This window comes from Aquarana catesbeiana, linkage group LG10, assembly GCF_042186555.1.
Source record: "Aquarana catesbeiana isolate 2022-GZ linkage group LG10, ASM4218655v1, whole genome shotgun sequence".
NCBI lineage: Eukaryota > Metazoa > Chordata > Amphibia > Anura > Ranidae > Aquarana > Aquarana catesbeiana.
The window spans coordinates 184,842,346-184,861,995 of record NC_133333.1 but is presented as its reverse complement, the minus strand read 5'-3'; the positions used below and the strand labels follow the sequence as shown (position 1 = coordinate 184,861,995).

Sequence of the window (19,650 nt, the reverse complement as noted above, 5' to 3'; positions counted from 1 at the left end):
CATCATCTCTGAATGACTAGACACTAATTGACGAATTATGAAGACTGCCACAACAAACTTGAAGACTGGGAGGCCAAACACAAAATCATTTTCAGGGCAGTACTCGCATTTCATGTAAGCACTAAACTTTTGTGTAGAACTTGGATACAAAATATGCAACATATCTGCCAAAAGAGGGCAGCACAGGGCTTGCTATGTACACACAATGTTTGGTTATCTATGTTAGGCCTTAGGACAGCTTTTATTAACAAAATTAACATTATCCTAGTACCATTTATATCTTAAATACTGGTCTTTTTTTTTTCATATCTCATATCACTTCATTCCTTAAAATCAACAGAGAACAAACATTTCACAACAAGGAATGACCTTGTTGGGTGCCCATTTATTGTATTAAAATTGTCCAGCTTGTCATGCTATTACCCATTTACACTGAAATATAAAAAGCTACCCTTCTCTGATTGACATATCGATTGCATTCAACATCTCAATATAGAGCTACCGGTATTAGAAAAGCAACCAACTAGAAGCATAGAAAAGTGACGGCAGAAAAAAAAAAAAACAGTAGTCCATCGAATCTGCTTTTTTTTTTTTTATTATTAACTATTGTCTGACTATAGATCTAGGTTTGCCTCAAGTATGTTTAAAGCCATTTACTGCTGACTGTGTCACTACCTCTGCTGGTAGTTTATTCCAAGCATCAACTACCCATTCAGTAAAATAATACTTTCTATAATTCTTTTTGAACTTTCCTCAAGTGAGTTTGAGGTCATGTCCCCGTGTTCTTGATTTTAGTTTCACATTGAAAAAAGACTGCCTTCCTGAACCTTATTCACCCCTTGCTGTATTTAAGACCCCTTTCACACTGGGACAGTTTTCAGGCGCTTTAGCGCTGGAAATAGCCCCTGTTAAGTGCCTGAAAACCGCCCCCCATTCATTCCATTGTGTCTTTTCACACTGGGGCGGTGCGCTTGTGGGACTTTCTGAAAAGTCCTGCAAGCAACATCTTTGGAGTGGGTTGGGAGCGCTGTATTTAGCGTTCCCAAAGCGCCCTGCCCATTGGAATGAATTAGCAGCTCTTTCAAATCGCCGCTTGAACAGCGCTAAAGCGCGCAGCGCTTTGGCGCTAACAGCACAGGCACTCAGTGTGAAAGGGGTTTAAAGGTTTTAATCATGTCTCCTCTTTCCCTTATTTCCTCCAGACTGTACATATTAGGTTCCTGAAGTCGCTCTCGATAGGTTTCATCCCTCAAACCTTTCACCGTTTTTGTTACCTGGACTTGTTCTATCTTATCAATATCTTTGTGTAAATGAGGTCTCCAGAACTGGACACAGTATTCTAAATGAGGTCTCACTAAAGATATATAAGGGAATCAGGACATCCTTGCTCCTGCTGATAACCCCTCTAGTAATGCATCCTAGAATTCTATTTGCTTTTCCCACTGCCTGGTCACACTGTTTGCTCATTTTGCAGTTATCTGAAAAAATTACCCCCAAATCTTTTTCTTCTGTAGTGCTGGCTAACACTGTACCCCCCATGTTATACTCTCTCCGGATTTATTTTCCTTAGGTAAATTATTTTACATTTAGAAACATTGAACTGCAGTTTCTACTGCTATGACCAATCTTCCAGCAATGCCAAATCATATTTCATGTTGTTACAGACATCTCCAGGGATATTAACCCTAGTACACACCTTTGTATCTTCAGCAAAAAAACATACCTTACCCAACAAACCTTGCTAAAACAAAAGCTACACATTTGAACAAACATCTAGCGTTAGTAATCAGAAGTTACCGGTATGTATGCCTCACGAAATTGTGGTAAAATTGTAATTAATGGTGAATGATCCAAAGATTTTGTAAGCAAAAAGTATACTGAGATCCCAAAATGTAACCAAAGCGGACAAGTAAATTGTCCTCAAGTAAAAGGTTAAAGTGGATATTCACCCTGTAAACAAAAAATTAAAAGTCAGCAGCTACAAATACTGTAGCTGCTAACTTTAAAAAAAGTTGCCGGTCTTCTGGTCCAGTCATCGGCATCTTAACTGCGGGAGCCCCATGAATGTTCCCGCTGTCTCCTAAGACATGTGACCTGTCCCAAAAGGCTGCAGGAGAAGGTGGTTGGGGTGGAACTTCTGCTTGGATCATTGCGGCGATCTGACCTGAAGTGGGAGTGGGTACCTGTCAAAATAAGGTTCCCCTGCTGCCAACCCCCCCCCCCCCCCAAAAAAAAATAAAAATAAAAAATGGAGAGGAGGGGAGGAAAAGTAGAACTTGAAGTTCCACTTAAGGCCACTTAGTTCCAGTATCTACCGCCCAAAGTTGGACAATGGCTACATTTCTCTTGTTCAGTTCCACAAGTTGAAAGAGAAAAATCACTCAATTCCCCTATTCAAGTTAAACAAGTTGGATAAAGGAATCTCCTCTGTCAGTTATTGTATTCAGCCAGCACAACGGAATACAGATTTGATGCAGTCACTGTTCGGTCAGCGATTTCCCACCCCTCTCCTTTGATTTTGTAATCAAAGTCTATCAAGCTGATTTCATCTAATTTATACAAATATGGCTTGTATAGGAAGGGATTTCTCTTCTCATTGAAGTTTCCTTTCTTTTTCTGTTGTATGTGTAGAACAGGAATGAAAGGTAAATCTTCCCATCGGAAAAAAAAAAAAACAAAAACTGCCTACTCAATCTATGGTTATACATACACTTTGGGAGAGATTTACTAAAATTGGTACACCAATCAGCTTCTAGGTTTTATTGTCAAAGCTTACACCAGATTTTGCGTGTATCAGTTTTAGTAAATCTCCTCCTTTGTGTTTTTTGCATAGTTATTAGATCATGTCTTCCTCAACAGGCTGCATGAGCTTTAAATGTACCTGTAGGGAGTGTCTTTTTAAGCCTTACCTACTATGAATAGCAGGCATCTACACGTTTCTGCAAAACATATCTCAACCCTATATGGGTACAGTAAGATGGTCAGTACAAGTTATTGACCAGGTTTTAGGGGTGAAGCTGCAACGTACAGAGGATCAGATGACCCGTGTAGACCCCTAGATGGTATTAAAGTTTCTTCTCCACTCTGGCTTTTGAATCTATGAGGGAATAGCCCTATGTTGCCTTTGTAAAATTAGCTTGCTTCTAAACAAACTAAACAGAGCAATCAATCAAATGGCGCTAACCAATGCAGAAAGACTAGCTAACATTTAACAAACCATTCATAAATTAAAGGGGAATTCCCATAAAATTTAATGAGCCCAAGGATAAGTTTACCAACATATACCATTTTTACAATTGTTTTCATGTTGTTATCTACTGAAAAAATATATGCAAATTGAGGATCTTGCTGAGATTGTGATAGCTTATTGTGAGCTCAGTTTCAAACACTGGAGCCAACCAATCAAAAGCAACTATAATGCCCCGTACACACGGTCGGACAATGATCGGACATTCCGACAACAAGATCCTAAGATTTTTTCCGACGGATGTTGGCTCAAACTTGTCTTGCATACACACGGTCACACAAAGTTGTCGGAAAATCCGATCGTTCTGAACGCGGTGACGTAAAACACGTATGTCGGGACTCTAAACGGGGCAGTAGCCAATAGCTTTCATCTCTTTATTTATTCTGAGCATGCGTGGCACTTTGTGCGTCGGATTTGTGTACACACGATCGGAAATTCCGACAATGGATTTTGTTGTCGGAAAATTTTATAGCCTGCTCTCAAACTTTGTGTGTCGAAAAATCAGATGGAAAATGTGTGATGGAGCCCACACATGGTCGGAATTTCCGACAACAAGGTCCTATCACACATTTTCCTTCGGAAAATCCGACCGTGTGTACGGGGCATAAGAGTTCCACAGCAACCCAGGAGCTAAATTATTTCTCTTCTGACTATCATATGTCATGGTTAGTGGAACAGTAACAAGAAAATGTAAATACCTTTTTTTTTTAAATGGATAATTGCTATAAAAGAAAATACACTCCTTCCCCCTGGTAAACATGTAGTAAGAATTTTCAGCCTGAAGGGCATCTGATTTTTTTCAGCAGTTTAATATGGGACTCTCTGTATGAGCATGTTAGATTATAATTGCCCTACCAGGAGTTCTTTTGTAAACATAATTGTTTGCTTTCTTATTTTATTATCTCTATAATAAATAATTAGTTTTTCTTGGCAATGCATTGATCAGATTGCAGAATTCTTTTGTGGCACAAAGCAAAACAGTCCAGGAATAAGATACATCATTTGCAGAATGGAAGTAAACATGAATGAGTCGGCACATTAAATGCAGCATCATGAAACAGATGAGGTGGTGAAGAATGAGCACATGAGATGCAGAGTGACAGCCCATTACTTACCGGCACTAAGCCTCCTGTGCTCTACAGAAAGCAGGTGCATTAGGAAGAAGAAGAGGAGAAGAAAAAGAGTTAGTTTAGCAGCAAAAATAAGCCAAACAAGCAAGGCATACATATATCAATTTTCAAACTCATCTGTCAATGTGACGCTGCAGAAATTGCATTGGTTTGCCACTACACCCAGTCCAAAGTTCCTGTGCTAAATAAAGAAAGGAGGAGAACTTAACTAGACCCATATAGGAGGTCACCATGAAAACGTCCCAACCTAGAAATGTCAGCTTTGACTTGATTAGATAAACACAGATATTGACAATTCACTAATCTCTACTGTAATGAGTTAAAGAGTGCATAACATCCCCCCTCCCTGCTCATCTCCTGTCTATCTTGTGCCTAAATTTGGTATTGTAAAAGACCATTGAAAGGCCTTCATATCTTGAAAAACATGGTCCAAGAGCCCCTGAGGCCAGTTATTAGAGGGAATGTCTTGAAAACGGGCATAACTAAAGCCATAGCAGCTTGTGCAACTGCTGTGGGCCTAGAAGCAGTTGAGGTCTTGGAAAAAAAAGAGACAAGAAAAGAAAAAAAATAAATAAATGAGAAAGAAAAGAGGATGAAAAGAAAAGAAAAAGGGAGGGAGAAAGAAAGATCCATTGGGCCAAACAAGTTAACTTCAACTGCATGACGTGACTGACACCAGCTCTATTGAGAGACTGACCACCAACAGCTGGTATTAGGAGTAAAGGCAGACCCCGAGTTACAAACATCCGACTAAGGCCGGCTGGCTATATGCGGTTTGAATCTCGGCCGGTTCAGCAGGACACAACCACAACCAAGGTACAACCAGTTTCCCGGATTCGCTTGCAATTATCGCAAGCGGTTGCTTGTCTTCTCCTGACAGGGACCGATTCCCCTGCTCACCTCCACAGTCTGTGTTGATGGGGGAATTGTGGTTGCAGGAAAGAAATTTGCACCATCTATGGCCAGCCTTAAATACAGCTCATACTTTTAAACAGAGGGAGACAAGAGGAAGTGAGAGGAAATCTACCCCTAGGAAGGAAAATTCACACCCAGTTATCAAGGGAAAATTATTCATTATTTAGTCTTCACTAAAGCTTTATCACCAATCTTTGTTTCCACAACAACCCAACATTTTCAAAATTCAATTGTCACAGGGATAGAAAGTGAGGTGAAATCTTCTGAACAGGGACACAGAAAGCAAAACAAACGGGGTGTTAACCTTTGCCTATCCAAAAAAACTTAAAAATGACTTTTTGGGCTGGAGTTAAACTTTAAAAATTTACCAGTTCCAACTTACATACAAATTCTACTTAAGAACAAACCTACAGACCTTATCTTGTTTGTAACCTGGGGACTGCCTCTACTGTTGAAATGAACTCATATTGGGGTAAATATGGAAAACAATACTATACTAAGTCTGCTATGCACTGTTTTAAGGGAATATTTTTAAAAGTGCCATATAGAAGGCCACAAAGTTGCAGGGCCTCATCAAAATTCTACAGTGGGGCTCTGTGATTTGTACATATGCCTTTAGGCTTGACAATTCATTATGTGAACTCCGATGAACTGTATGGTCAGAGCTCAGATAGCCTGCACCTCTTTTTTAGAAAAGATCACATGATCAAATGCCTAGACATTGCTCATGTGACATGCTGCCATGAGATCCCAAGACAGCATACTCTCCAAGTCGCTGTCCCCAAAGGGGGGGAACAGTGTCTTATCTTGCTTTTGATTTGCTTTGAAGAGAATTACCAGGAGACAAATGAAATTGATTGCAAATGCTAATCAGCTGCTCAGTTTACTATAATTACAATTGTATAGAATTTTCTGCCAGACTAAAGATAGCTTTCAGATTGCAGCCAGCAGTGGGACTATGGTAAGTGAGATCTAGGGGTTCAAAGTTGCAGGGAATTTGCAGGGCAGGGCAGCCCGATGCGAAGGATCAAAACACAAAATGAACATTGACATTGTACAGGAAACACATGTTCCTTGTGCCTATTGAAATGGCATTTCTTACATGTATAAATGGAGTATAACTTTCACGTGATAATTTTCTGGGACAATATTTATTCCCTCAATCATCTATATAAATCGGATTAAAAGAAGATGTACTTTCATGTTGATCATCATTTCAAAACTGCTTACTGCATTCCTGTACAACTTGCTGGAACAGTTCTTGGGTATTATGATCCAGTTAAAGCTGCGGTGGAATTAGTGCTAGCATGTTCTGCCAGACTATCAACAGTGCGGTGAATCTTTAAGTCGTGCCATAGCATGCTGATCTGCCATCAGGAAGTTCTATTGCCACACATACATAGGCAGGCCCCCTTTATTATAATGACTAGAAAAAGGCCTCCTTTTGTGTATAGTTTGCAGTTTTCCCCTCCATAGTCCATGTTGAACATTTCTCCTTCGTCTGAGATGTGCAAAGAGGCAGTAGCTAGACCAACTCCCTCTCGATGTTTAAACTGTGAAAAGCAAGGACTGTCATAGGTATGAGTGTTGGCTGCCATAAGATTCTTTTCACTAAAATCAAGTCGTAGAGGTCTTTGTTTACAGTTAAGGAATGTAGAATGTAGCAAACTCTCTATCTCAAAGGCCTACAATCCATACTGTTCTGAAGATGGCCAAGATCCCAAAGATGAAGTTTTATTAAATAAAGAAAAGATCAAACTGCAAAGTAAAGTAAAGTAACTCATGTTAAAGAGGAGTTCCGCATGCTGACTTTTAATTGGACACTTACCTGTCCCTGGGTCCAGCGATGGGGGGATCAAAGCCCCGCTCGTCCCCCCCTCCGCTCGTCGGCGCCGGCATTTCAACTGTGGGCGCCGGGCTGTGGCTTCACAGCCTGGCACCCACTGGGCATGCGCGAGCGGCGCTGCGTGCCGTGATTGGCCGCTCAATCACCTGGGACCTGTAATGGGTCCCAGATGATTGACAGGAGGGAGGGAGGGAGCAGAGCCGAGCCCTTCCTGTGCCGAGGGGGAAGTGATGTCACCAGCCCAGGCAAAGGAAGAGGCAGACTACGAGGGACCACCTAGCAACAGGCATTTAGAGGTGAGTAAAAAAAAAAAAAATATCCAAATGTTTTTTGTTTTGTTTTTTTAGAATTTTTCAGGTATTTTTGTTTTTTTGGGTGGAACCCCACTTTAACTAATCAATTGTTTTAACTGTGAATTTAAATGATTGGCTGTTTTGGATTCCTGCACCTCTTATACCAGAATCCATATTAGAATTCCTCCATGCACCAAAGTTCCCATCAGAGCCTCAACACATTACAGCCCCCTTACATTAGAGTCCACTCTTTACTTTAGAGTATCGACATCACAGGGACGGATAAAATATTACAGCAGGACATGGAAGACATCTCAGGAGACCAGTGGGAGGAGGCTTTGGAGGCGGTGCATGTATGCTCTCTGAATGTGTCCCATAGATTATCACAGCTATACATATTATTAAGGGTACACCACATGCCTCACAAAATGTATATTATGGGCTTACGAGACCCCACATACACAAAGTGTTGTAGAGAAAAGGGAGACTTCATACATTTGCTGTGGCATTGCCCAAAATTCCACAGATACTGGGAGTCTATCGTGAAGACCATCAATGATACATTTCATATAGATATACCTCTAGATCCCAAGCCCTGTCTCTTAGGTTTTCTAGAGCAGTGGTCATCAACCCTGTCCTCAGGGCCCACTAACAGGCCAGGTTTGCAAGATAACTGAAATTCGTGAAGATCGTTCGTGATCGTGATCATTCGTGATATCATTTGCTGCTCAGTGATTGCAGTATTCTAGTCTGTATCTCCCCAAGTTAATTCATAAAACATGGCCTGTTAGTGGGCCCTGACGACAGGGTTTATGACCACTGTTCTAGAGGATGTGGTGCAGGAGGTATACCTTTGAGAGGCAGCTGGTAGGGCTCTTTTCCAGGCCCGTAAACTTATCCTGATGCACTGGATTTTACAGACTGTACCCTCACTGCAGATGTGGGATCAGATGGGCATTACACTTGGATACGAACAACTAATATACAAACATAAATGTAACCCATATAAATTTGAAAAGTGTGGTGGAGTTGGTTGGCCATACCAGGACTGGCTCCTATAGACCTAATACTGGATAGACTCCTACTATAATGTCATATGATCCCAAATTTTGTGGTCAGATCTTTTGACTTAATGGTGGGGCTCTTCTCATATGCTGCCATTTCTTGAAGTGTAGTACACGTGGGACAAACCTTTGCAGGTTGTATTATGCATATGCTACTGTCATAACATTGCTATGTAGTCACTTTCTGATGGTGAATATTATTGAGTATGGACTCTCTGGAATGTTTCACTTTTTTTTTTTCGTTGTGTGGTTGTTGACCTTTCAATAAACTTATACCCGATGAAAAAAAAAAAAGCACTACATTAAGCTGTAATGCACTTATTATATTTGTTGATTATAGTGCATTGAGGGGGAATTGTTAGAAGATTTTTAATATATTATTATTTTAAGTGATAAAAGTTTCTGAAAAAATATATGAAACACATGAATGTTACATGTAATTAGTGATGGTTTCTGAAGGTTACAGAACACATAAGGACAGAGTACAGAGAGGAGTGGTACTTCTATTCTGAGTTGCTATGTCAGGACAATGGGTGGAGTTATACAACTGTATCTATAGACTGAAGCCATATAAGAATGGGTGTTATTCTAGGATATGCTGACATAATATTATGAAACAGTATAAGAGTGCACGAGAGTAATGGGGCGTACACACGGTCGGACTTTTCGGCTACAAAAGTCCGACAGTCCGTCCGATAAACTTTCGACGGACTTTTGGCGGACTTGCGGCGGACTTTCTAACGAACGGACTTGCCTACATACGATCACACAAAAGTCCGATGGATTCGTACGTGATAACGTACACCGACATCAAAGAAGTTGATAGCCAGTAGCCAACAGCTGCCCTAGCGTGGGTTTTTGTCCGTCGGACTAGCATACAGACGAGCGGATTTCTGGGTCCGGCGGAGTTACGAAGTAAAGATTTAAAGCAAGTTCCAAATCTAAAGTCTGTCAGATTTGCGACTGGAAAAGTCCGCTGAAAGTCCGGGGATGCCCACACACGATCGGATTGTCTGCCGGATTTGGTCCGTCGGCGTCCATCTGACTTTTGTAGCCGAAAAGTCCGACCGTGTGTACGCCCCATTATGGTAGTCAGGGGGAATTGAGTAGGGTTGAAGAGAGAGAAGTAACCCTACGCTTTGGAGAATGTAACATCAATATGTCTCCTCCTCCTCCTTCTGAGACCATCACCATGCCAAATGTTACCAGAAGTCAGTCTTGTCTTTGCTTATCTTTCTGAACAAATAAACAACCTTTCTGGAAGAATCATATGAATGAAGGATTCTTACATTTCTACTAATGAAATAATTCCTAAAAGTAAGTTGGAAATGCGGCCTTGGATAAAGACACAAACATATCTCCTATACACCCTATCCTCTAGGAGAGAGGACATATATAACATATAACACAAAGACATTGCTATACATCCAGAGATTTAGAACATCTAGAATTATAGATATTTCTACATTCTTCACTGTAGTTTAGAGATCTCTGGTCCACATTAAGATCAAATTCATTGTTCCTTCCCACTGCGATAACCCTGCATTAGTGTAAATAGTCACCACAGAAAAAAAGGTGAAATTTGTTTAGCTTTATGTTAGAATTATGCTTTTTATGTCTGGAGTTTTATTATTTGGTAGCAGAAACAGAATCTTTTCTTCCTGTTCATGTTGAGCCAAGTAGAAGTTTTTGCTAGAATGCAGACTAAGTAGGAATGACCTCCACATTGATGTTGCCAACAAACACGCCACTTCTGGTTTTCAAACTTCGCTGCAATTCAATCCTATTCTCCTGGGTCACACTGCCTCCCCCACCTTCCTCCTTCTAATCTGCCCTATTGTCAGGTCATCCAAGGACACTCACATTTATTTTCATGGTAATGTACTTATGAATGATCTAAAGAGAGCAGTGGACCCAAACATACTGTATTATGTAACTCCATCCAGTGTGAAGTCTGGACATTCAACACTTTCTATGGTATACAGGGCCAACCAATATATTACCACAGAGGCCCCACAGGAACAAATATGTTTTGTGTTTTGCAAATTAGATTCTACAAATATCATGACTTAAATGATAATATTTTACAGTTTTAAAATACTGGCAGGTGATATATTTTTTACTTTAATACATACGCAGATGGACCAGGTCCCATGAAAGTACTTTTGGTAGCTATAGCTGTGCTAACACAACTAGTACTAAAATGGACAAAAAGGGGAACTGGTTACTTTGCTGTCCTCATCTAAATATTAACCTTGCCAAAGTATAAGTTTACTTTACAATGACTTTTTCCCCTCTCACCCCTCCCAGCACGCTTTCAGATAACTTTTACTTGCAGTTCACCTACATCAGGTTACTTCAAGCTGCTTTTGTATTCCCATTGATTTGTATTGGCAAGAAAACAATTATGACATAAGAAATGCCCATGTAAACATGCTACTAAAAGAGATGTATGGGCTATATTTAAAAAAAAAAAAAAAAAAACACATACTCACCTTCATGCTGCAGCTGTCCCCCATTGGCTCTAAGGAACTGAGCTATCACTCAGTTCTTTGTCTTCTTGGAGAGGAGAGCAATGACTGTCAGTCACCACTCTCCACGCTGCCTAATCCAGAGCTCATTGGAGCACTGGACTCGAGAGGGGAAAGACTCGCGCTGAGAGCCAAAGCCAGCTATCAATCAGGCAAGTGTGTGGATCCCAACAATATGACTGGGATCCTTCCAGAGCCTGGAGTGAATCTGTGACATCCAACAGTGGGCTTTAGCCCGCTGTTGGCTGATTTTGGAGAGCAAAAGTAAGTGCACTCCTGTGACCCACAAGAGAAGTATGGTGCTTTGACCCTTCTTTTTTTAAGCTTTCAAAAGATGGGCTCTTATACTGTATCTTAAGGGGCCCTTTTACTATACCCCATACACTAGTCTTGAAATAAATCCAGACTCAACTGTTAAGCCTAGTACACCGATCAGAATATCGGCCGAAAAATACTGCTTTCAAAGCGATCGTAAAATAATTGATTGTTCATACACAGCTTTCGAGAGCCCATTACGTTCATCCGAAAGGGTCAAATGCGAACATTTTTCTCATGCGAAACCAGATCGCATGTTTTTCACTTAATCAATACAGTATTGGTTTGAAAAAATCAGAAGAGCAAAACCATGCATGCTCAGAAATGAAATAATACAATGCAATATGATGTTGAAAGTAGATGAGAAAATCCGGACAGCCGCACTCCAGGAAGATATAATTCAAAGACCATTTATTGTAAATGTTAAAAGCACATGGCATACAAAACACTGTGGCAGGGGGTACAGGCAATCAGCTAACGCGTTTCGCACTTATGCCAAGTGCTTACTCATGAGTAAGCACTTAGCATAAGTGCGAAACGCGTTAGCTGATTGCCTGTACCCCCTGCCACAGTGTTTTGTATGCCATGTGCTTTTAACATTTACAATAAATGGTCTTTGAATGGTCTTTGAATTATATCTTCCTGGAGTGCGGCTGTCCAGATTTTCTCATCTACTTTCAACATGACTCAGCATTAGCCAGCACCTGGGGCTCTTTATTTTCGGAGACATCTAAAGTTTACACCTGGTGTGGATCTATACCAGTGCGGTGAGAATCTTTTTGCTTCACAATGCAATATAATACAACACATTAAATCACTTCTGAAGTTGTATTCTGTCGTACAAGAATTTTCTTAAGTTTAGTAGCCCCTTTGTTTTCAATATAAAACTAGCATGCAAAAACAAAAACGGACGATCATTTGTCCGATATTCTCATTGTGTGTACAAAGCTTTAAGTGAAAGCATGGTAATCCTGGTGGGAAGGGTAAATAAAGAGAAGCAGCAGGGCTAAAATGCTCATCTTTCCTGGAGAAAATGTTCGATTTTACCTCCAGTGCTACTCAGAAAATCCAAATCCTAGGCATATGGTCACATGATCCCTCTGCTGAAGGGGAGGATTAGCCAGCCTTCTACTTCAACAGAGATATAATGGACAAAATACACTTTGGCTGTGTAAGCAACACTGAAAGACACCTGGAGTAGTATTTCACCTATAAGATAAGTATTTCAACTCTTGTGTTGCTTTGTAAAGGCTGTTCACAAAGATTTCAATGAGTATTGATCCACTATCGAAAGTCCATTTGGATGAATTATCAAACATAAGTATTCCAAATATACTTGACAAGTTCTCATGTGCCATAATATAAAACGCATTAATCACAATAATAGTCTGAATAAGGTTAAGAAAAAAGTATTGAATTAAAAAAAAAAAAAAAATTTGTATATGTGTCCTGAAACTTTACTAATAATAATCTGAATGCTTAGAATAATAAAAAAAATATAAAATGAGTGCTTAGAATTAAAGACCATTCCCAATGTTCATGGTGGAGCTCAGTCATTGGCAATTAATGTCCACATTTTAAAGAGTATCATAGCAACTGGGCTTTTCATGTGGTGAATTGGCACTCTCATGCGAGGCTTACCAATGGACATCACAGTGTAAAGCTACAGACAATGGCAGCCTCCTAAAAGATGCATTGCACAGAATAATTCCATTAACCTTAAAAAGTAGCAGGAACTGTGGAGAAGAGCTAAGAAAAGAAATATTGAGTGTACCATTCGCAGCGGGAGTCTGGGAATTCCCCCACTTCCTTTATTTATTTCCCCAAGAGATTAACATTTCTACCCTTAACTGTCTGTGTTTTATTCCGCTCTGATTTGATTTTATTTTTCACTTGAATGAAGTCAAATGGTTTCATTTGCATAGCTAGCCTAGAGATTGCCACTAGTTCAGAGGAGTCATCCTATTTGTCATAGTACCAAGAAACTGGCCGGCCCTTCAATAGACTCAAGGTATGGTCGTAGGTGAGTGCTGGTTCTAGATTTGATTCCTTCATAAGTTTTTTGACGGTTATGGTTTTAAAATTAAATCACATATTTTATTTCTATAAACTTTAGATATAAACCCTAAAGATACAACATTGGTATATCATAAAAATGCCATCTTGGTTACATCTTCATGCTTCTGATCCCCTGTAGCCTCTTTGCAGCAACTTTCTGCCTACAACCATGCCCACCAACAATTGCTGAAAGGCATTTTTCATGGTGGTGGTCCTGATGGTGACGCTGCCTGCGTGTTGGAACACCCACTTGTAGTCTCCCATTGGAAGACCATGTGACTGGGTGATAATGCAGGAGGTCAACTGGGGACAAAGAGTTTTGTCACCTTCCAACAGGAAGTGCCTGTAAAATACCTTCATGGCAGGATCACTAGGTATTATTTTAATTAAAGATGCACTTTACAAAATTTTAAGAACAACACAATAAAGTTTATAGGCTATTTAATGATTAGGTTTACATATACTTTAAAGTAGGGCTGAAAAAACAAATCGACATAATCTATTATAATCGATTATGAAAATAGTTGTCAACTATTTTCATAATCGATTAGTTGGTCAACCGATAAGTCGGCCTGCTTAAAGAATGCATTATTTGTTTACATATCAGGGAAATACAGTGCAGCACACATACAGCTCAGTGCACCCTCCATACATGTCAGTAAGTGCCTGAGAGCTTGTGAATGTGTGAGGAGCAATGCCTTGTGGGACATGTAGTGCCTGGCAGAAGAAGGAAGTAAAAAAAGGAAGAAGTTTTTTTTTTTAGCTTGCTATAAGGGCACTCTATACTATACTAAACTGTGCTGCTTGCTATAGGGGCACTCTGTATGCAGGAGGAGCCAGACACACATGAGAAGCCAGCGCGGGACCCCAGAAGTGGAGAAAAAAGGCTGCTCTGTGCAAAAGCATTGTAAAGAGCAGGTACATATGACAAGTTTGTTGTAAAAAATAAATAAAGTTTACAATCACTTTAGGGGTGCAGGGAAGGTCAGTATCTGAACCCAGAGGAGCTGGAGGCTGATGGACTAGAGGCAATATAAGTCATTACAATCGTATTTAAAGTAAAAAAAAAAATCCAGTATTGTGCATTATATTTAAAATTATTATATCCATGAAAAAAAAGAAAGTCTCAGCCTTTAGTACTACTCTAATATAAAAGCTTCATTTAAAAGCTTCATGTCTGACTCCCAGTTAAAATACCCTGTATATCCTACCTGAGGGTATATTATTATAAATATGATATAAGTTTTATATATATATATATTTTAAAGTATTTCTGATGCAACTAAAATTGTATATGATTGTACAATATCGTATAGATTTACAGATGTATAGATTTTCTTTCTAGTGGCTACCATGATTTATTAAACACCAAACAGCTGCTGGGAAAAATCATTCAGATTTGATAGTTAGACACATTGGGGTTGATTTACTAAAACACCTTGTTGGCGAACGGGCGCACTCCCATGCAGGACTATCTACTTTTAGACAAAGAAAAGATTTATTAAAGCACTAAATAAGTTCCCCTCCTAGAATCTGGTGCACAGCAGAGAAAAATCTTGTTTAAAACATGATCTCAAGCAATTTATACTTCTTATACATATGTAAACATTTTAAAGAATAAAGTGAAATATTTCAAAAATTCCAAACAGACATTGACTTTACCTAGTTCAAAATATCTCAGTAGTGACACATCTGAGCATGCCCAGATTAGGAAACCTAAAAAGTGCCTTCATTCTGTTGTTTTTTGTGATGTACTATAGTAAATGTCTTTGATACAAGGGGACAGTAAAATGCAATCACTGATTAATACAACAAATCAGGAAGCAGAGTCTGCTCATAGAATGAGACATACATACATACATACACACACAGAATCAAGCTTCATGTACTGATTATTTTTATTATACTGGTGTATATCTAAAACAAGGTTATAGTTTTTTAAACTTTTGTTTCAATAAAAATATATACCATCCATTGTGGCATCATTTAAAATATAACTAAAGGCAAAACTTTTATTTTAGTTTTGGATAGAGTGGAGAGGAATTAGAACTCTTGTCAGATTTTATTGCTATCTGTGCCCCCGTTAGGGAGATTCATCCTCTCTATTTGTCCTGTTTACCATTATCATTGAAAGTGAAATTAAAAGAAAATACCAAATTTTGGGTTGTCCCCAGAAAAGTAATAGAGGGGAAATCTTCTGATGGGGACACTAGTTCTGGTAACCTGGGGGTCCCCAAGGCATTCCCTTAATTTTCAGGGATTTCCACTCACTTCCTGTTTGGCGTTGGGACAGGAAATGAAGGGAAATCTCCACAATGGGAAACAGATGGCAAAAAAAAATCTGGCAGGGGTTATAACCCTCCCTTATTCAAACCAAAATAAAAGTTTTGCCTATAGTTCTATTTTAATGGTACTGCTAGTACATCAAGGTAAGCATATGAGATGATATCAGAATTCCTTTCTCAGAGAACAAAAATAAAATCAAACATGTAATAATAACATTGGCCACTTGGTGACACTAGTTAAGAAATCTTAACCTGCAAGCAATTCAGAGGACATATAAGAGATGATATAACATCCATATACACAAAATGCTCAATATTTGGTGCTTACAAAGTAACATGAAACATGAAAAAAGGGTTTATAACAATTCAGCTTTAGACTGTAAAAGTACATCTCCCCCCTCTATTTTGAATTGAATGTTGAGCTTAAAAGAGAAAGGTTCAGGCAGAGGACCGGAAGCCTATTTGTGCCACTATCCTATCTGTGCAAATACTGGAGGGCGAGCCAATGAACATAAACTGTGAACAATAGATCTCCCACATTTTTGCATTCAAAATACCGAGCAACCACCTGTGGCAATCGATTGTTCACTTCTACTATGCCCAATGATTAACAAAGACAGGAAAAAATACTAAATAAACATAGTCTTAATACTAAATAAATACAAAATAAACAGTATTTAAAAAAAATTCTGCCATTTATGTTATGATTGCAGAACTATTGTACTATTTCTTTTCTCTTTCTGTGAAAATCCCAATGGAGCTTTTGATCTATCCTAAAGTAATATTAAATATATCCCCCCCCCCACCCCAATTAAGAAACCAATGGCAGTTCTGTTTTTTTTCTAAAGCTTCTGCATTACTGTCTACTCAGTTCACCAGGTACACCCATCACTGGTAGTGATTTCCGTTATAATGGTAGCTCCTTGGCTTGCAAGGTCTGGAGCCACCCTTTTGTGCATGCTCACAGTATACCGCCCACTACTGCCTGCATTGAGCATGCACAGGCAGGCCAGGGGAATAGAAATAATATCATGGTTAGATCACACAGGCATGATGGCACCAAGAATGATGGGACTTGTAGTCCAGAGGTGGGAATCCTTTTCTTCTCTTTTTTTTTTTTTAACATTCAGAGCACGCACTCATTGGCCAGAAGTTTGGGGAAGCCACATGCAGGAAGCTGGGGATTGCATCACTTGCATGAAAAACATTGGAGTGTTTAGTGGTAATGTGGCAAATTACTTATTGGCAACTGATTAATAGGGAGAGAGGAAAGTCTCTGTAATAAAAAAGCCAAGGCTTTGGTAATACTTTAACTATAATGTTCACTAAATGGAGGTCAGTGACTCAGTGCAGTGACTCGCAACTTACAGAATGGCCCACAGACTTCCCAGAACCAAAAAGAAATGCAGAGTCATCCATTCATTGATTTCCTCTATTTAATTCAGCACCAGTGCATACAAAGAAAGCCAACTTGTGTATGTGTGAGAAAGAAGGGCATGGCTTGTACATGTTCTTTATACTAATTCTCATTCTTAAAGGAAAAAAAAAAAGTCCACTTACAATATATATTTTTTCAATTAATTCAAAGTATGCCAAAATGCTGTGTCTGTCATGATTATGTATGCTCTAAAATCTGGGTGCAAATGACCCCCTTGGCCACAGGTGATTTACTCTCTCTTTGACTTTCACTGTGCCAATGTACATATTTAGTAAACAAGGAAACTGTATGTAAAGAAAAAATGTTTTACTTTAGTTTTGGATAGCATGGAGGATAGACCCTCCATCAAACTTTTATTGCTCTTTTTTGTCTTGCTGGCCATTGTCACTGAGGCAAAAAGTGATGGGAAATCCAAAATTTTTGCGTTGTCACCAGAAAAAAAGAGGAGATGGTGAATCCTCCAATGGTGGCAAAAGTTCCAGTGACAACTGTCCAAGATGGTAATTTCCCTTCACTTTCCTCTCATTTCCTGTTGGGACTTCAAAATAGAAATGAAGAGAAACCATCCCAATGGGGCACATTAGGTAAAAGATAACCTAATGTGTTTCAACCCTCCTCTAACTTGTCCAAAACAATTGTGGCCATATTAGGTCAACAATGTCCAGTGCATCCCCGTCCCTTGTGCAGCAGCGGGTCATGGAATCCCCTGCTTGCAGCTGACTGGCTTGGCGCTGACAGCTGCCTTTCATTTGGCTGAACTTGGGTTCTGACTGCACCCAGAGACGAGCCCAAGCTCATCACTAATACATGTGCTTTAAAGAGGAAAAAAATGAAAATAGTGCTTCTATAACATGAAATGCTTAGCTCTGGCTATTTAGAAGACCACAAAAGAGCAAGCCTTACACAGCCCAAGGGAACATAAAGCTATGGTGAAACTATCTAGGGCAGCCATTCTCAACCAGGATTCCTCCAGTATTTGCTACGGGTTCCATGGGTTTTGGTTGATTGGCCTCCTATTCAATGGTGCCTGCATACTTCCAGAGCCAGCTGCATGACAGGCATAATCTTTTTGGCTGTAAAAGTGGCATACTGACCGCCACTGTAAGGGCACTCTTCCTACTGACCACAAATGTAAGGGACATTTTCTCACTTGCCTCTAATAAACTGGTTTTAGCAGAGGATCCAGAGACCTGATGATTACTCAAGTGTTCTTCGGGGGTAAAATTATTGAGAAAGGCTGATCTAGTGGCATGCATGTTTTTTTTTTCGTGTCCAGCTCACTTCTTCTATACTACAAGCCTCTCTGTCCACAAGGATCTTCATAATTCTATAATTTGGTGTGTGGGCCTTACGATAGAAGAGCTGATGGCAGCTGAAATGGAGGGAGGGCACCTCACATTTTGCACCATGGTTCAAATGGGAGGACACAAACTTTCTGCAAATGTCTAGAGCAGTGGTCTCTAAACTGTGGCCAGGGGGCTGGATGTGGCCCTTTGCTTGCTTTTAACCAGCCCCTGTGGCAAGATTTCATCCTCTGATACCAGCATTTGGGTATAATTCCCCCTACTGGCACCAATGAAGGTGCACAATTACTCCCAAAGACACCAACTATGGGGTCGAGTACCTCCCAATGATGGGGCACAGTTCCCCCCAATGACACCAATGATGAGGCATGATTCTTCCCAATAAATGAAACAAACAATGGGGGCACAATTCCTCTCACTGACACCAAATATGGGGCATTGTTTATGTTCACTGTTGCTGGGACATTTTCTACTTCCTCTGGCCACAGTCTGGCCCCCAAAAAAGTCTGAAGGACAGTAAACTGGCCCTTCGTTTAGAAAGTGTGGAGAGCCCTGGTCTAGAGCACCAAAAAATACTTCCATTCATTGAAAGTGATGAGCCGGTTTTATGTATCTGCTCCCAAAATAAGAACACCCATCCCAATCAGATCTTCCCTGTGATTCTCTATCTGTTATTAGTAAAAAATAATAATTTGGTCTAATTAGTGGAGCAACTGACAGTTCTTATTTCAGATATTTAAATATATCAGCTTGCCTGCTCACAGCAACCAATCAGCAGTATGTTTACAGTTCTACAACGCAAGCCAGTTTTCTACTGACAGCTGTTGTCAAACACTACAGGTATATCAAACTGCACATAAGTGCACACATTTAAATATACAATGTAAGAAGCATTTATTTATGATCTGTCTACTACCTATTCATGTAAGGAAATGCATAACAGCGCTAGCCATGCCTACCGGAAAAAACACCCCGCCAGTGTAAATCCACTTTCAGAAATATTCCGGAACATTTTGGAATAGATAATTTTATGTCCTTGGAAACGGAATTAATAAATCAACACGTTACAGTGAGATGTGCTATAATGCACACAGCATGCCACTGTAGTGTGTGCTCCTCTGTAATGGGTTCTGAGATAGAACAACAACCTTTTTATCAAACTAACAAACACTGAGAAAGAAGCAACGCGATAGGAAGGAACAGGGAAATGTGATCAGTAACAGG

General features: G+C 39.7%; 1 protein-coding gene across 7 annotated transcripts in view; it reads right to left on the bottom strand.

Moving 5' to 3' along the window:
* AGRN (agrin) overlaps nucleotides 1–19,650 on the bottom strand; it is a 658,449-nt gene that overhangs the window by 447,545 nt on the left and 191,254 nt on the right. For 5 of the 7 annotated variants that reach the window (XM_073603052.1, XM_073603056.1, XM_073603057.1 and 2 more), the window contains exon 3: nucleotides 4,363–4,383. The exons of the other annotated variants lie outside the window; for them this stretch is intronic. In XM_073603052.1, the coding sequence (XP_073459153.1) occupies nucleotides 4,363–4,383 (21 nt within the window). The remainder of the gene's footprint in view (nucleotides 1–4,362; nucleotides 4,384–19,650) is intronic. 7 annotated transcript variants of the gene reach the window in all.